The sequence below is a fragment of the Cyprinus carpio genome, unplaced genomic scaffold, assembly GCF_018340385.1.
Source record: "Cyprinus carpio isolate SPL01 unplaced genomic scaffold, ASM1834038v1 S000006768, whole genome shotgun sequence".
Classification (NCBI taxonomy): domain Eukaryota; kingdom Metazoa; phylum Chordata; class Actinopteri; order Cypriniformes; family Cyprinidae; genus Cyprinus; species Cyprinus carpio.
Window position 1 is genome coordinate 429214 of NW_024879362.1, and position 17513 is coordinate 446726.

The 17513-nt window shown below is 39.5% G+C and overlaps 1 protein-coding gene across 1 annotated transcript; it reads left to right on the forward strand.

The window, feature by feature from the left end:
* The first annotated feature begins 3767 nt into the window (after positions 1 to 3767).
* LOC122144823 (protein ANTAGONIST OF LIKE HETEROCHROMATIN PROTEIN 1-like) lies at positions 3768 to 5313 on the forward strand. Its single transcript, XM_042756005.1, has 2 exons — positions 3768 to 4071; positions 4179 to 5313. Exon 2 carries the CDS (start codon positions 4179 to 4181, stop codon positions 5094 to 5096), a length of 918 nt encoding a protein of 305 aa, XP_042611939.1. The 5' UTR covers positions 3768 to 4071; the 3' UTR covers positions 5097 to 5313.
* The last annotated feature ends 12200 nt before the right edge of the window (positions 5314 to 17513 follow it).

A 17513-nucleotide genomic window follows, 5' to 3' on the forward strand; every position in this document is an offset into this window, starting at 1 on the left:
ATGCACGCTGACAGTTCAGATCAATCGCTGCTCCGCTTGGACTTTTTCTTTTATATATTAACGATATTTGTGATGTTTCCAAGTTATTACAGTTTGTTTTATTTGCAGATGATACTAATTTTTCAGTTCTGGAAATAATATACAGAAATTAGTAGAATCTATTGAATATGAAATGACAAAACTGAAGAAATGGTTTGATGTAAATAAGTTGTCATTGAATTTAAAAAAGACAAAATTTATGGTCTTTGGAAATAGGAAAATAAATGAATCTGTTGCCTTATCCGTAGATGGAGTTGATATTGAGAGAGTGTTTGAGTTTCGTTTTCTTGGTGTAATTATGGATGATAAGTTATCATGGAAACCTCACATAGCACACATTAAAAGAAAAATCTGCCAAAACATTTTTTTGTTTTAAACAAAGTGAAGGAGGTATTAAATAAGGAAACAAATAAAAATACTTTATAGTTCACTCATCGTACCATATTTTATTTATTGCATAGAAGTCTGGGGGAACACATATCAGATAAATATCAAACCTTTATCTATTCTACAGAAGAGAGCCATAAGAATTATTCATAAAGTTAACTATCGAGAACATACAAGTAATTATTTGCGAAATCCAGAATATTAAAGTTAGGAGATTTGGTTAAGTTTCAAACATTAATAATTTTGTTTAAAGCAAGACATAAAATGTTACCAGAGAAAATACAACACCTTTATCAGTTAGAAAAAGAGTTCAGTAGGAGAAGGTATAATTTTAAACATCAATTTGCACGTACAACAATAAAACAAATGTGCCCTTCAGTTATGGGAGTAAAAGTGTGGAACTCCTTGCATGATAATCTTAAAAGTTGTAGTAATATTGGTCAGTTTAAGTATAAGTATAAACAGAGTATATTCAGTCAGTATTAATATGGTGAGGTCTATGTTGTTTTTGGTTTTTGCTTGGTTTTGTTTTGCTCTATATATATTGGCTTTAGTAATATTGGTCAGTATGTATGTATTGGATTACTGTTGTTTTGTTATTATACTGCATGAATGCTGATTTTTTAAACCAACATTGATGTGTAAAACCAAAAAACAGTTTACTAATTCTCATTCAGAAAGGTTATTTTGCTTTTGGAATAGGGGACAGATATTATAAGATTTTATCTTCTTTCTGATCCCTTTTGCACATGGGAATTTAAATTATCTAAAGAAGAAAATGAAATGTTTTGTGTTTTACCATGGAGCAATAAAATAAAATGAAATGAAATGAAATGAAATGTGAGCTTGCATTGGTCTCCTAGCAACATGTGACCCCTGAAGTGTGAGCAGACTCTTCTGGGTTAAGCTGATAACAGCACTCACTTCACGGACCTTCGTGTAAACAAAGAACTGTGTGTAGCCAAAGCTAACTCTTTTAGCAGCCATACAGACCAAACTAAGCCCTTTACCTCAACTGCTAGCTGTCAGCATCTGACTGACACTTAGATAGGTGTGCGTGTAAAGTGTAACTTTCAAACCACTCCTCTCTCTCTCTTTCTCTCTCTCTCTCTCTCTCTCTCTCTCTCCCTCTCATTCTTGGTTTCACTTCCTTTTTGTGCTAAAAACTGTTTAGACTCAGGTTTGTCCCTCCTCACATATGTTGGTTCTATTTGTGTTATTTTTATTTTGACTTTATTCTACCAATCTGTGATTCCATTTCATTTATTTACTTTTTAGCTTGAAGGTACAGATTCAGCTAAGTTGATTCTAATTAAATCTGAGATTTAATTAAATCAATTTGTTTATTTTTTATCATTCCTTTTAGTTTCCTAAAGCTATTAGAACATTTTCATTTTACCTTTTCCTTCTTTTAGTTATTTGACCATCACCATCTTCCCTCTCAGTATAGGTTAGAGCAGTTCTAGCAACTGTTGTCCCATTAATGAGTTGTACAGGTTTTAGTAGCCTAATTCCTGTCTCTTCTATTACCCTTCTTACACCAGGCCCCTGAGCAAACTAGAAAAACTTCCTATTGTTTGTTCATTACCTTGAGGTGTTTGATGTGTCCCTGCTAGCGCAGCTAACAGTCTCCCTAGGTTTCATGACCATGCTACATTCCTTTGAACAAGTGACAACCGCGTAGTCATATCTCCTAGCTTTAACTAAATAAGGAAAGCCCTGTCATTTTCCCTGTCTCTTTCTGATTTTATTTCAGTTTTTTTTTATTTGATACCTTCATAGTGACCAAACCTGTGAACCATCAGTGCTTTGAGTAATAGTTTGACCACATGTATGGCCCGGTTATTAGATGACCCCTGCTTACAGCCCCATCAACAAAGTTACTCAAACTCTCTCTATGTGTTCACAAACACAAAAAACACAGCAACCTACCTCACTAGCTCCCCCTGACCAGCATCATCCACTCCTTGGCCCACAGCCTTACAGGCCTCAGACAGGAGGTAAATGAACTGAACTTGCAAGTCATAGAGTTCTACAGGGAAATGGAACTTGCTCATGGTCAACGAGAGATGGAAGTGTGCGGATGAATTTAAATTTTGGTGATGGTGAAGCAGAAATCACCAGTCTTCAGGAGGCTCTAACGGCTGCTAGACACCAAGTGCAGCTGGAAAAGCCATCAGACAGTGCTTGGAAAGAGAACTGTTTCACACAAAGTTGCTGTTAAAAACAGTGTATGTGGAACCAGGGCCGTGTCCAGGATTTTATACTTGGGGTGGCAAAGAGGGGGCAAGAGCAGAATGAGGGGTGGCAAATATAGATCAGTTTTTGTACTCTCCATATACTCTATTCCCTAACACCAGTGTTGGGGAGTAACTAGTTACATGTGACGGAATTACGTAATTACAAAATAAATGAAAAGTGCAATGTGTTATATTTTATGGTTAATGAGAGTGAAATTAATTTACAGTTACTTGTGAAAATGTTAACAATTACAAAGGGGGTTACATTTGATTTTTTTCACACAAACACGCACATACAGATTTGATTGATTGATTTCTTAATTGCATTGACTGCTCTAAAATATGAGGCACCAATGTTTCAGGAGTTTAGTACACAGAACATGCTTATTCAGACACTGTTTTATTTCCTATTTGGGTTTATGCATATGCTTTAAGATGAACTGTTTTTTCCTCCCCAAGGCATTGTGTTTCCTGTCATAGCTGTGAAAAGATTTGATTTTAAAAACAGTATCATAGCTATCAAACTATTTCTTGTTATGATTTTAAACCTGTATTTAACCAGAATGATCATAATTTAATCAGAATCAGATTGATCTCAAAGTAAAAAATGTGCTAACGTCTGATTTTGTGGTGGCTATGGTTTAAAATGAAATTATTATAATCTTAATTTAAGTGATGAAGGCTTTTGAAAGTCTACCAGTAATCAGTGTTGAGTTCTACTGTAAGCTTAACCCTGCCTGCTTTAAATGATTCAAAATAATTAACAGTTGAAAATATTTTACATTTAGAAAAGAAACCAAAAAGTAATCAAATGTAATCTGTTACATTACTTTAATAAACCAATTGAAATAGTTACACTACTTATTACATTTTAAATAGTGTAACCTGTAAACTGTAACCTATTACATTTCCAAAGTAACCTTCCCAGCACTGCCTAACAGTAATGGCGCTTTTCCACTGCATGGTACGGCTCGGTTCGGCTCGGTACGGTTCAACTCGGCGCGGAACGGTTCGGCTTGCTTCGCTTTTCCACTGCTTGGTACGACTCGACTTGGTACGGCACGGTTTGGTTCGCTTTAGCTCGTTAGCTTTTTCCACTGCAGTTAGTACCGCTTCAAAGTGGGTGGGACTGATCGTTAATAGTTGCCGCCTCTACTGTCATGACATCATCCTAAACGTGCCATATTTCAAACGCACAACACAGAAACAATGGAGCCTATCGAGGGAATGGTGTTCTTGATTCTCGGCATGTGGATGTTTTTAACTTCAAGATGGAGAAATGTGTTTAAAATGAGGCTGATGGCAGCAAAACAAATTACTGCAAAAAAAAAACAAACGAGTCTGGGAACTCTTACAACGAAGCAAAGATGACGACATCACTCGATTTGCCCGACGGCGCACGAGGGTAAGCTAATCTTGTTTAGGGTCTCAATCGCTATATTGTCACAAAGCCATATAATGGATTTAGCTGACAATTGTAGGTATTAAAATGTGTACTCTCTGTATTTTCAGATGTATCATATTTTGCAAAGTCGCCGTCACAGACCATCTGTTTGGACATTTAACAGAGCTTCTGAGTGGTGGGGTGTGATTGTTCCTGGGTTTACAAACACGCAGTGGTTGGAGAACTTTAGAATGTCGGAAGAAATGTTTATTTACTTGTGCAACAAACTGCGTCCTGCGATGGAGAGACGGGACACAAACTTCCGCGTGTGTGTACCTCTAAAGAAGAGAGTAGCCATTGCACTGTGGAAGCTTGCTACCAGCTCTGAGTACAGAAGTGTTGGACATCTTTTTGGAGCAAGCATTTCAACTGTGTGTCTGTGTGTTCAGGAGTTCTGTGCTGCAGCAGAGACGTTGTTGATACCAGAACAAATTCGTTTTCCAGATCAGGAGAGGTTTAAAGAAATGGCTGCCTACATTGAGAACAGATGGGGACTTCCACAGTGTATTGGTGCTATTGATGGATCACACATACCCATAATAGCACCACAAGACTATCACTGTGTCTATTTCAACTGTAAAGGCTGGCACTCCATCATCCTTCAAGGTGTTGTGGATGGAAAGGGACTTTTCTGGAATGTGTTCACAGGACTGCCTGGAAGCCTGCATGATGCTCGGGTTTTGAGACTGTCCACACTGTGGGAGGTGGCAAGCCGTGGAAACCACATACCAGCTAGCACCAAAAACATTGCTGGGGTGAATGTTGGCTACTACATCCTTGGAGACTCTGCCTATCCCTTGCAGAACTGGCTATTAAAACCATTCATTGACACTGGACGGCTAACAGCGGAACAGCGGTTCTACAACATGAAAATCTCCAGAGCACGTGTAGTGGTTGAAAATGCTTTTGGTAGATTAAAAAGAAGATGGCGTTGCCTTATGAAAAGAAATGACTGTGCGGTCGACCTTGTGAAATCTTGGTGCTGACATGCTGTGCTCTACATAACCTTTGTGAGAGTCATGGAGAGGCCTATGAGAGTGCATGGGATCCACCTTCAGCAGCAGAGCCTGTGCTGGGACTGGCTCAGCCTGTAGAGGAGGAGGGCAGGGATGTCCGTGAGGCTCTGATGCGTTACTTGAATAGTTGACTCTGTCTGTTCTGTAAAGTGTGTTGTAAATAAACTTTTGTGCAGTATTTGAAAAAGTTCCCCTTGCATATTTATTTACCCATTTATTATAAATATAATATTAATAATAAATAGCATCATTATAAAGATGTAAGACTCCAGCTTTGATATTTGACCACTGTTTATGATAAATCTGCTTTGCAGTGACATTAAATTCTTAATTTATTCCAGGAGTGCAAAAGTTATTAATCTGTAACATTTGATATTTTGAATAGGAATTATCACTCATAATGCACTCAATCATGTTTTCTCAGGTTTGTGTTCACTTACATGCAATATACAGCATTCATCAGGACTCTTATCCAATTGTGTGCACATTTGGAGAAATAATTATCACATGTTCTTTTAAATATTTTGTCATACAGAATAGCATTTTTGTTCATTTTATGCCCAAACACTATTTTAAACCACGAGCAGTATATGATACAAATACTCAATAGCGTTTAAAGTGAGTTTTAAGTAAAAGTGTACTATTAATCTTTTAAATTGTGATGAAACCTGTTGCTCTTATCCACATGCACCATAAAAAAGGAAAGTACACGTTTGACAAGTAAATTTTATTTAAGAAAAATGTAAACAGATCAAACGTTAAACAAAGTACTAATGTATGTAGTGCAAAAAATGTATATAAAGAAAATATAAAAGACATATATAAAGACAAATTTAAAAGTAAAAAATTTACACTAAACAAACTTTAAATGTGAATATGTTTTTGTTGAAAAAATGTATATAAAGAAAATATAAAAGACATATATAAAGACAAATTTAAAAGTAAAAAATTTACACTAAACAAACTTTAAATGTTGTGCACAAACGGATGTAGTAGAAATTCACAGGAAAAACAAGTTAAAAAATTAACTATTTCCGTGAAGTATGGACTAGGGAGGTTTTAGTCGGGCAGAGAGTTCTGTTCTTGTCAGTTCTGTCACTGTTCTGTTCTGTTACTCATCGCCTGTACAAGCATCCCCATGACGTTGAGAAAGGCTTGATTGAATGCAGCCGTTTGTACATTTTCCTCCCTCCTTAAGGCCGCTTCCTGCTCCCTTGCTTGCCGGGCCTCATCTATTGCCATCTGCAAATGTAGCTCCCTCTGTGCCCGGTTCAGTTCCTGCTGTTGAATATCAGCCACCTGCATCTCTCTTAAAACAGCAAGATGCTCCTGATGGTGCATGTTCCGTTTCCTCTTGCTTGGACACAAAGAAAGAAAAGTTATAATTGTGATTTTTTTTTCTAATGGTTTTTGCTAAAATCAAAAAAAAAAAAAAAGAGAGTTAAAATAAAGCTTATCACATATCATAGATTAATTTATGAAAGAACTGTTCATTAACAACCCTATGATCTACAGTGTGAACTAATCAAAGTTACAGTAGCTAGCAATAATGTATTTATGGTGAGCAACAGGATTTCATGATATATCCAATTTTAGTGCAGGCTTTCAAAACGACATAAGAAAAGGATTAGGTAAGCTTAGTCTAAATATATGATCTGTAACATTAAGTGTTTTAGTCATATTTTCATCAGTGGTGGACAAAGTACACAAATCAAGTACTTGAGTAAAAGTACAGATACATATAATAAAATATTACTCTAGTAAAAGTACTCCTTTTTCAATGTTACTCAAGTGAAAGTACAAAAGTACTCAATTTTTTATGTACTTAAGTAAAAAGTACTGAAAGATAGATGTTTGCAATTTTATATAGGCTACTTAATTTAATTTTATATTAGCACATACTTTTTTTTTTATAATCCTACTGCTCAAAATACCTGGGATTTTTTTCAAAATAAACCACTATATGGAGTCAAGATATATTTTTGTTGTTGATATGGACTACGTTGATGAGAGTAATGTTCACTGTGAAGCTTACACTGTGATGTACCTGAGAGAAAACAGAGATGACCATCTGATTTTCACCAGTAAGAAAAAATTATTTTAAAGTTTGTTGGTTGTTTTACAGAACATCACAGTTATATATGACATGATAATAAGGCCTGAAGTTAGTATAATATAATTTAAAAACACCCCTGTCCAAACAGGGTGCATCTCTTCCCACTTTGATAATTACTGTAGTTACCATGTTCTGAACATCACATCCTTTCACATTTTTTCTCCCCAGATGTAATATGTATATATCTATATATAGGTGGTTGAATAAAAATATTTGGACATCATTTATAAAAATGACCTCAACTTAGCACCAGCAAGCTTGTTAGCTAGACAGTTAGCATCAGCTAACAATATTTACTTTTTTTCAGTACTGTTATGAATAAACATTCATGTCTGTCTACTCATTAATTTAATCCACCACTGTATTTCATACCTGGTACCACACGCTCTGGTGTCCTGCTGGTGCTGCTGGAGGTTGCTGGTGGTGACGCTGCTATCACCAGTTGGGACATTGAGGCATCACTGCACAGAGAAAGTGCTAACGAGTCAATCGTAGACAGTGCATCTGAAACAAAAAGTTTGTACAATGTTTGTTAATGCACAAATTACAGCAACACAAATCAAACTAGCAACAATAACAAATCCAGAACATTTACATAATAATAGAATAGGCATACATGTAAAAAAAAAAAAAAAAATAAAGCTTTACAGTATAGATGGTCAATAAAGTGAAGCTTTCAAACTTAATATATTGTACACAACTTTACATACCATCCTCGATTGTGTTGTCCAACAACGAGGTGGCCGAGTCCAGGGCACCCTCTCTCCCATTGCTCGCAGGTCGACTACCGTAGATAGCGTCCATTTGGTCGAACCACTTCCACGTTCTTCTGTTTGCACCACTCCGGCCGTTGTGATCCTTTATGGCTCGGTAGTCACTTTTTAGTTTTTTTAATTTGTCCCTACACTGTTTGTAGGTTCGGTGGTAGCCGTGTGCGGCTAAGAGCTGTGCTACTTCTTGGAACACTTTTTTCATTCCGTGTCGCCCCATCCAGCTCTCGCTGGATCCGCTCCTCGGCAACCAACGAGAGGAACGTCTGCACCTCGTCCACTGACCACGATTCAGCCATTTCTTTTTTGAAATTTTTAAAATTCTTTTATCAAGTAAATACTCTAAAAACAGGTGCTACCGCGTTGGCTGTTGTCTGGCTATTTAAATCTAGCGGGTTTTAGTGTCTCGTGTCGCAAATACAACGCTGGTAGTGACGATTCTGTCTGACCAATCAGTGATCTGCAGTGTTTTTACGTCACATTTTAGTATCGGTACGGTACGTTTGGAACCTCAACAGAGGTGGTACCATTTAAAGCGTGCCGAAGCGAGCCGTACCGTACCGTACCATGCAGTGGAAATGCGCCATAACTGAGCCGTACCGAACCGAGCCGTACCGTTCCATGCAGTGGAAAAGCGCCAAAGCGTGCCGTGCCGTACCGAACCGTACCGTACCATGCAGTGGAAAAGCGCCATAACTTCACAGAAAATATTCTGCAAATCAATGGTGAAAAAATGTCAAAGATTCACGTATTCACTTGCCATTTTCACTCCCTTATGTATATAGTTATTTTCACCTTATGCTGTTGGATTTATAATTAGACATTATGAAGAGTATGAAGAGTTAAATTTTCTACAAAATGTGAGTTGAGCTGTCCTCATTTTAATGCATTAACTGTCTATAACAGTAATGTCAGGGTGAGTGATTTATGTAGCTACTTAATAATATTTTGAGCTCATTTAAAATTCTAAACGACAACAACAAAGCTTATTTGTAAACTTTTATTAAAGAAATATGTAAAATGTTGCTCATCAGAATCATGGGTTCGATCGAGAAATGTAGGCCTGTATGTTAAATGCAGTGCAGTTTTCTCTGGATAAAAGTAGCCTAAACTTAAGAGCCCTTAAGCAGATCTGATAAGACCAAATGAATGAATGAAGGAATGAATAGTAATAATAATAATAATAATAATGATAATGATAAAAAAAAAAGAATGTGTTATTTTCTTTTCTTTAAGTAGGCTAAGTGTGAATTAAACGATTCAAAAGTTATCAGAATTAAAAGTAAAATCTGTCATTGCAGCTTTTTGAAGTGCAAATTTGTTTGGAAGGATGAAATAATAGTAGGCTACATTTTCATCAGTTTTATCGGTTATTAAATCAGATACAGAGAAGCACAGTAAAATTACATTTATTTGAATGCATTTGTGAGAGCGTGATTACGAGTAAACTAGTCATTGCCGTCAGTGCAGCGTCTCTCTACTAATAGTGAAGCTGTGGATTTTGATTACTTCAAAACACAAATAAATTTTCGCTATAACTTTTCTGTTTCTAAGCATTTTTATTGACAAATAACAGGGCAGTGTTGACAATATTGTTTGTTTCTGTGTGTGAGTGATGCGTTATGTGTCTGTACGTGTGTGCGTGCAGTACAATCCTTGTTGGCAGAACTAGTTTAGAATGGCTATAGTTACGGCATTAATTGTGCTAGTGATTTAGCGGTAATGGAGCACTCTGAGAGCGAGCGAAAACCAGAATTCTCCGACTTTCAAAAAATCCCCACTTCAGTCAAAATCACGCCGTTCCGCTCTCAATGCACTTCGATCCCATAGCTGCTTTGGGGTGGCAAAGTTAATTTTTAGGCCACCCTTGTGGACACGCCACTGTGTGGAACTTAATGAGAGAGACACCAGAGCTGGGGCCTTAGAAGGCCATCTGCACGCAGCCAGAAATAAAGTCCAAACCCTGACTCAGCAATTCTGCAACATTAAAGAGGACCTTGACATGGTTCAGAGAGAACTGAAACAGTCCTGCCGACTGCGCATGGACTCACGTAAAAGACAGCTTGCTGAACATCACACCACCAGCAGTGCAAGCCCCTCCCCTCCGTAAACAGCTGCGAAGCCTTCTGCTGGACACTTCAAGTTAGCTCCCTGAAAAACTCTGCAGCATAATGAAAAAATTAATTCAGGCGAACCGAAATAATGCCTGTGAATGCCATCTGTAAGCAGCCCGAGCTGAAATCCAAGTCCTTGCTTAACATCAGAGATCCTGAGGACATCAAAGGAACTGATCCTGAGAATGGCCTCACCGGCAGCTTAAACAAGCCATCATAAAGGAATTCTCAGACCCTGAACATGGATTGATCGCTGCCCTACACACCAAACCGGGCAGGCAAGAAAATCCCCATGCTTACTACCACAGACTTCGACAAGCTTACTTCGGAGCTCGCAATTACCCTGGCATGGAGGAGGACACCAGCTTCAAGAGCCTTTTCATCCAAAACCTCCATCCTATTGTAAGTCACCATTTAAGCATTATGGCCTGCCACACACAATGCCTATGCAACAACAGCGTGACCTGACACAGAAGGCCTTTAACAAGCACAAGGCCTCCACTAAAGGTGTTTGTAAGACTCCACTGATTCTGAACTACACATCCCAGAATCCAAAGCAGGCACCAGAAGGCACCCAGCATTGCCATAATGCAAGGCCCTTCTGCAGAAAGCCACTAGCCAGCGGAGGACAGAGCATCACCATGACAACAGACCCAGGTTCCAGACCAACCACTGGGAGAAGCCATGGAAAAGGGCATCCTCATCCTGCAAACACCACGGTATGTCCAACAGCAGTCCACCACAACATCCTCCTCCACACCCTTCACACAGGTGCCGAACAGAGGCTACAGAAGGACAGCTGGACACACCTACTTCTGAGTTACAGGAGCTGCTGACACTAGCAAAAGAGGAGTCAACTGAGGAGTACTGGGAAGGACAAACTTCTGACTCCTTGACTGACGCAACACAGCATCAGACCCCTCCAAGGGAGGAGCATCCATTAAAACCAGTCAGCATGGCTAACAACATCAACAAACAACCATCTTACCTAGACCAACTCACTTCAGGATGACAGATGACACAGCCTTAACACCTGCTGCATAGGCCACTCCTGGAGGCACCAACAGCCAGACAGCCATCACTGTCTCCCAGCCATGAGTGGCAAGTGCGTGTCCAATTCCTCTGCACCTTTGACGTCACTCTCTGTTGTCTATAAGATGGACAGCAACGTTCGAAAGGGGGAATTATGTAGCATTTGGACCAATCAGACACACAACTATTTGTTACATTTAACAAATAATATCTAACGCCTCCTCATCTAACCAAAGAGTCTATGGACCCTTCCCCCAAAAGGAAACTATCACCTCAAAAAGGACAGAACAGGCGTCTGGTTCCATAGCAACCATAGGCACACTATCTGATAACACTAGGTTTTCGACGCCCAGGAATGTGGCTAAGCAACTCTCAACTCAAGTCTCTAAAAAACAGACACATAATGCACATAAAAAGGGACTCTTCTCTAATTAATTCATAGAAAAACCTTTCTTTGAATTAATTCACATATATTTTAGGGCATTGTGTATGCTGTTACTGCTCTTGTATATTGTGTATTGTTTATGTTTTATACATGCTTATGATGGATCACTAGTTAATATAACCTTACATATAAGATGTTTGGTATCTATGAGTTTGTATTTTCATGATCTAAATGAGAGTGTATATTATATGTTGATGCCATTGCAACACATTAGTTTTATAAGAATCTTAAAGATTCTTCTCTTTGACCCCCCAATCTAATTTCATATGCAAGACACCATACTAGGAACAAAGAGTTGTAAAACTTCCCTACAAAAGGTAACATTCCTCATTGGCTCACTCAAATCCTGAGGGTGTGACATCATCCCCCTGTATAGATCACTGATCACCAGATCAGGCAGTTCTTTTAGATTCGGGAATTCCAGGAGAAGATGCTGAGCTAAGAGCCTTAAAAACCATGCTAAGCTTGTGCCAGGCTTCGGCCTTGACTATTCATTCATCAAGATCCTCTGATTCGAACTGGTCTCTCTCATTCAACAGAGACCAACTGGAGCCCCAAAGTGCATCAGGACTCTTTTTCAAACAACCAAGACGTGCAAGTATCAAACTTAGTCTAATTAACTGATACATTACGTATCATATGCACCTTTTACAAAGGTGTGTTTGAACTAAGAAACTGATGTTTCCTTCAGGCTGTAGATCTGCGTAATATCAAATTGTATCATAGCTTCATGTCTTTATTTCTCATCTCTTTACTGCTTAAGCTTTAATAGGTATAACTGAAATGGTTTCAGTCATACCTATCTGACAGAAAGTTTTTAGTGAAACTGGGAAAAATTTTCTCTTCCCCTGCTCCTCTGACCTGTGGCCTTCCACAAGGCTCTATTTTAGCTCCCTCTCTATTCTCTCTGTACATGCTACCTCTGGGTTCTATTCTAAGAAAAGATGGTGTGTCTTTTCATTTCTACGCAGATGACACTCAAATCTATCTTCCAGTTAAGAAAAACAACTCCACTGCAATCACTTCTCTTCTCCAATGTTTAGAGGAGGTTAAATTATGGCTAGCCCAAAATTTCCTCTTCTTAAACGAGGACAAGACAGAGGTTATTGTTTTCGGTCCTAATGAGAACTCTCAGTGTATAAGCCCTGAGCTAGAAAGTTTATCCGTTTTTAGATCCTCACGGGTGCAGAACCTAGTTATTATTATTGACCAACACTTAAAATTTGATAGACATATCTCCTCTGTTATTGGATCCAGTTTCTATCAGCTTTGTTTACTGTCCAAAATTAAAAACTTTCTCACTCCAAAAACTCTAGAAATGGCTGTTCATGCATCTGTTATATCGCGTCTAGATTACTGCAATTCTTTATATTGTGGTATATCTAAATCTAAAATTGCGCGACTTCAGCTTGTCCAAAATGCTGCAGCCAGACTTCTTTTAAACTGTCGTAAACATGAACACATCACTCCAATTCTTAGATCCCTTCACTGGTTGCTGATTTGTCAGAGAATAGACTTTAAAATTCTCCTCTTCATTTATAAATCCCTTCATAACAAAGCTCCTGTCTATTTATCTGAACTTCTTCATCCTTATACTCCATCAAGAAGCCTACGATCCTGTGACCAGGCTCTGTTGGTGGTCCCTCGCGTTAGGCTAAAGCGTAGAAGGGAGTGTGCATTTGTGGTGGCTGGGCCACGACTCTGGAATACCCTGCCTTTAGAACACTTTGGTCAGCCTGGAGGCTGTTGTAAATGCGCTATACAAATAAAATTGAAATTGAAATTGAAAATTGAAACCCTTTTTCCTATGCCCACTGTATGCGTGTGTGTGTGTAAGTTGGACTAGTTTAAGTGTTTATGTAGTTAATAAAGTCTTTTTGTATCACACTTGAGGTTGTTCATTGTTTGCTCATAACTGAAGTACCTAATCATGCAGATTTTAGCTACATGCTCTGAGTAGTATTGTACAGTAAGAAAGTTATTTTCCTTAAACAGGAAAGTAACGTTCTTAGAATTGACAGACAGTTGACACTGAGAGGTCAAGTAAATGCTTACAGCAGATCTAAATAATTATAATTAAAAACTAGTTATGATTAAAAATAAAATTAATCTTGAAAACTATATATCATTATAAAGATCTAAGCCTCAAGCATCGATGACATATCGCTGTTTTTAAATGGAAAGCTGATGAAAGAATGTATTTGCTAAATTTGTGTAAGCAGAACACATCAAAACATGAAGAATCAAAAAGCAGTACGTACCAGATTCATCGTGATAACGAGTCATGAATGCATCCACAGTTGTAAATCCTGGTTTAGTTAGAAAGGTAAGGGTCCACTGAACGACATCCCAAAGAGCATGTTTAGTCCAACGAAGCAATAATGTTGTTATATGGATAGCAATTCCATTGTTTACATTTCAGTTCTTGAGGGACAGTATTGTTTGTGTCTGTTATGGAATAACTCACGCTCAAAAAAAATGCGTCTTGGTAGTAAAAAACAGCATCGTTTTGTAGCATACAGTGTCACAAACAGAATGAGACTATCCACTAAAAAAAAGCCAACAATAGACAGAAGATTGTTAATTTGAATTCTGGTGCTCTCTCGTGATGGCTCATGACGTGCACTGTGACGTCATATGATGGGGGCGTAACTTAGCGATTGGCGATAATACTTTCTTTTTTTCTTTTTCAACATTTTTCATATGTGTGTGTGTGTGTGTTTTGTGGGGAATGTGGCTGTATCTGCATGTTTACCATCTGAGCGCAAATCAGCATGTTATTACTGTGTAATCACAGCTATCAAATATGATTACCATCTCTATAACTGGCCATCAGCACGTGATAATTGACTATATGAGCATCTATCAGTGTAAATGCTGTATTTCTAGCAATCTCAGGATGTACTGTAGTTGACACAGTTAGTGTAGTTGACATAGTTAATTCTTTTATTTTTTTATTTTTCTTATTTATTTTTATTACTCAAATTATTCTTATTGTATTTTTCTAGTGCGCAAATAAATCACTTATATGATGTCCTTATACTGCAAGTCAGTAACAAAATGCTCGCTCCCTCGAGAGCTGACTCTGCGTGCTTACACCAAAGCAGACAACACACACACTGTGTGTCTCCCCACCCAAAATAAAGCATGGGCAGGGAGGAACACACAGCCTGAACGCTGCCTGCTCGCCCAAATGCTTTGACTTAATGGAGCTTATAAGTGGACAAACAACACTAAATGAGACTCACAAACAGAAAGCGACTGACACACACACATAGCACTTGCTGAATGACAAAAAGCTCATGCCGGTTCCACTGCACGTGCTTTTATAGCTTCCTGGTCGCTACGTCACCCGCCTATGACGTCTCACCCTTCCATTGGACGGATTACACATGTGATTCAGAGCGTGGTCTCGCTGAAGGTGTTCCCATAGCGTTTTCCGATGCAGCTCGAGTTCCTGAAGAAGTACTAGGTCACAGAGTACATGTGTGGAGTGGCACAACTGGCTAAATGGTGTAGCACTAACAACCTGTGCCTCAATATGGAGAAGACAAAGGAGGTTGTAATGGACTTCAGGAGAAACTCCATTGATCACCCCCTACTGACCATCGACAGCTCGACTGTGGAGAGAGTCAGCAGCACTACATTTCTGGGGATGCACATCACAAAGGATCTCACCTGGACCACCAACACTATGTCACTCTCCAAGAAGGCACAACAGCGCCTACACTTTCTCCGCCGGCTGAAAAGAGCAAGTCTCCCCCCACCCATCCTCACCATCACACAGCTTCAAAGATCATCGATGCCCCCCATCCATCCTGGACATTTTCCTTACATGATGCTCCTAAGCCAACAGTATTGTCAAGGACCCCACCCATCCCTCCCACAGTCTCTTTCAGCTCCTACCATCAGGAAGATGGTACCGGAGCATCAGAGCCCGCTCCGCAAGACTGCTTAACAGCTTTTTTCCCCATGGCTGTGAGAGCCCTTAACTCAAATCACCCCACCCTCCTCTGAAACCCCAAACAAACCCTCTACCTTCTGAAACATGGACCATCTCACCTCTTCCACCCCCCAAACACCCCCAACCTTACAACATCACAGAAAAACTGTCTGAAACTTTTTTTTTGTGCAATTTGAAGTGTGCTACACACGGGTGAGTGGGGCTGTACAAACCACCTGTAGTAACACACTCTCCTCTATGCGCACTAGACACTTTTCACAAACACTGCTGTGTGTACATAATCCCACAAAAGACTCAGTAATATGTGTATGTGCAGAGCAGGTGGACCAACGGGCTACGGTGGAGAGGAAGGAGCTAGGAGTCATGGTGGAGCCCCTGGGTCGATGGGCCAAGGCGGAGTTCGGGACTCAGACGCTGGAGGCGGAGACAAGGGATTGAAAGGAGTGAAATTATTTCCTTATGAAATGAATTCTTTGTGAAGCCAAACATTCAGGAACTCTCGCAATGCAAATGCAGCAAAACAATGGGCTTTGATCTCCTCGTGAAGCCAAACACTCAGAAACTCTCGCAATGCAAATGCCATGCCACAAGACAACAGATAGGAAGATCTGGAAGAAAGACCATTTGCTCTTTGGTCCCTCCACCCATCCTTCCCCCCTGGGCACATGGTCCAGGCAACTAAAAGTTGGAACTAAAAGTAAAAGTTCTATGCTCACATAAAACATTTACTATATCTTCAGGATTCATGATCGTAAGCTTTTCATGTTTGGTGTCATTTTTAAGGTCTTTGTGCGATTGGTAAATTGGTCTCAATTTCACAGTAGTCACTTGTATTATAAGAAAGATTGAGAACTTTTGTAGAATTGTGTTCTGCTAGTCCAGTCTGGAGAGAACAAGAGCTTGGACAAGAAGTTGGGTGGCCTGCTCTGACAGGAAGGGTCTAATCTTCCTAATGTTGTATAAGGCAAATCTGCAGGACCGGGTCATTGTAGCAATATGGTCTGTGAAGCTTAACTGATGATCCATCACAACTCCTAGGTTTCTGGCTGTCCTGGAAGGAGTTATGGTTGACGAAACCAGCTGTATAGAGAAGTTGTGATGAAACAATGGATTAGCTGGAACCACCAGCAGTTCAGTCTTAGTAAGGTTGAGCTGAAGGTGATGGTCATTCATCCAGCTAGAAATGTCACTCAGACAGGCTGAAATGCGAGCAACTACCGTCGGGTCATCTGGTTGGAATGAGAAGTAGAGTTGAGTGTCATCAGCGTAGCAGTGATAGGAAAAGCCATGCTCCTGAATGACAGATCCTAATGACGTCATGTAGATGGAGAAGAGAAGTGGTCCAAGTACTGAGCCTTGAGGAACCCCAGTAGCAAGTTGTTGTGACTTAGAAACTTCACCCCTCCAAGACGGGATCTATCAGAAAGGTAGGACTTAAACCACTGGAGTGTGGTTCCAGAGATGCCCATCTTTCTGAGGGTGGACAGGAGAATCTGGTGATTAACGGTGTCAAAAGCAGCAGACAGGTCCAGCAAAATGAGTACTGAGGATTTTGAAGCTGCTCTTGCCAGTCGCAGGGATTCAGTAACCGAGAGCAGGGCAGTCTCAGTTGAGTGGCCGCTTTGGAAGCCAGATTGGTTGCTGTCCAGGGGGTTGTTCTGTACAAGAAACATAGAGAGCTGGTTGAACACAGCTCATTCAAGTGTCTTTGCAATGAATGGAAGAAGTGATACCGGTCTGTAGTTTTCTAGAAGTGCTGGATTTAGAGATGGTTTCTTCAGCAGTGGGCTTACCTGAGCCTGCTTAAATGCTGAGGGAAATGTTCCAGAGTGAAGAGAGGAGTCAGTCAGTGCCATGAGGTTGAGACGGGAATGAGTAGCAATAGAAGAAATGAAATCTGCTTTGTTAACAGCAGACTGGCAGTTCCAGAGACCAACTGGAATAGA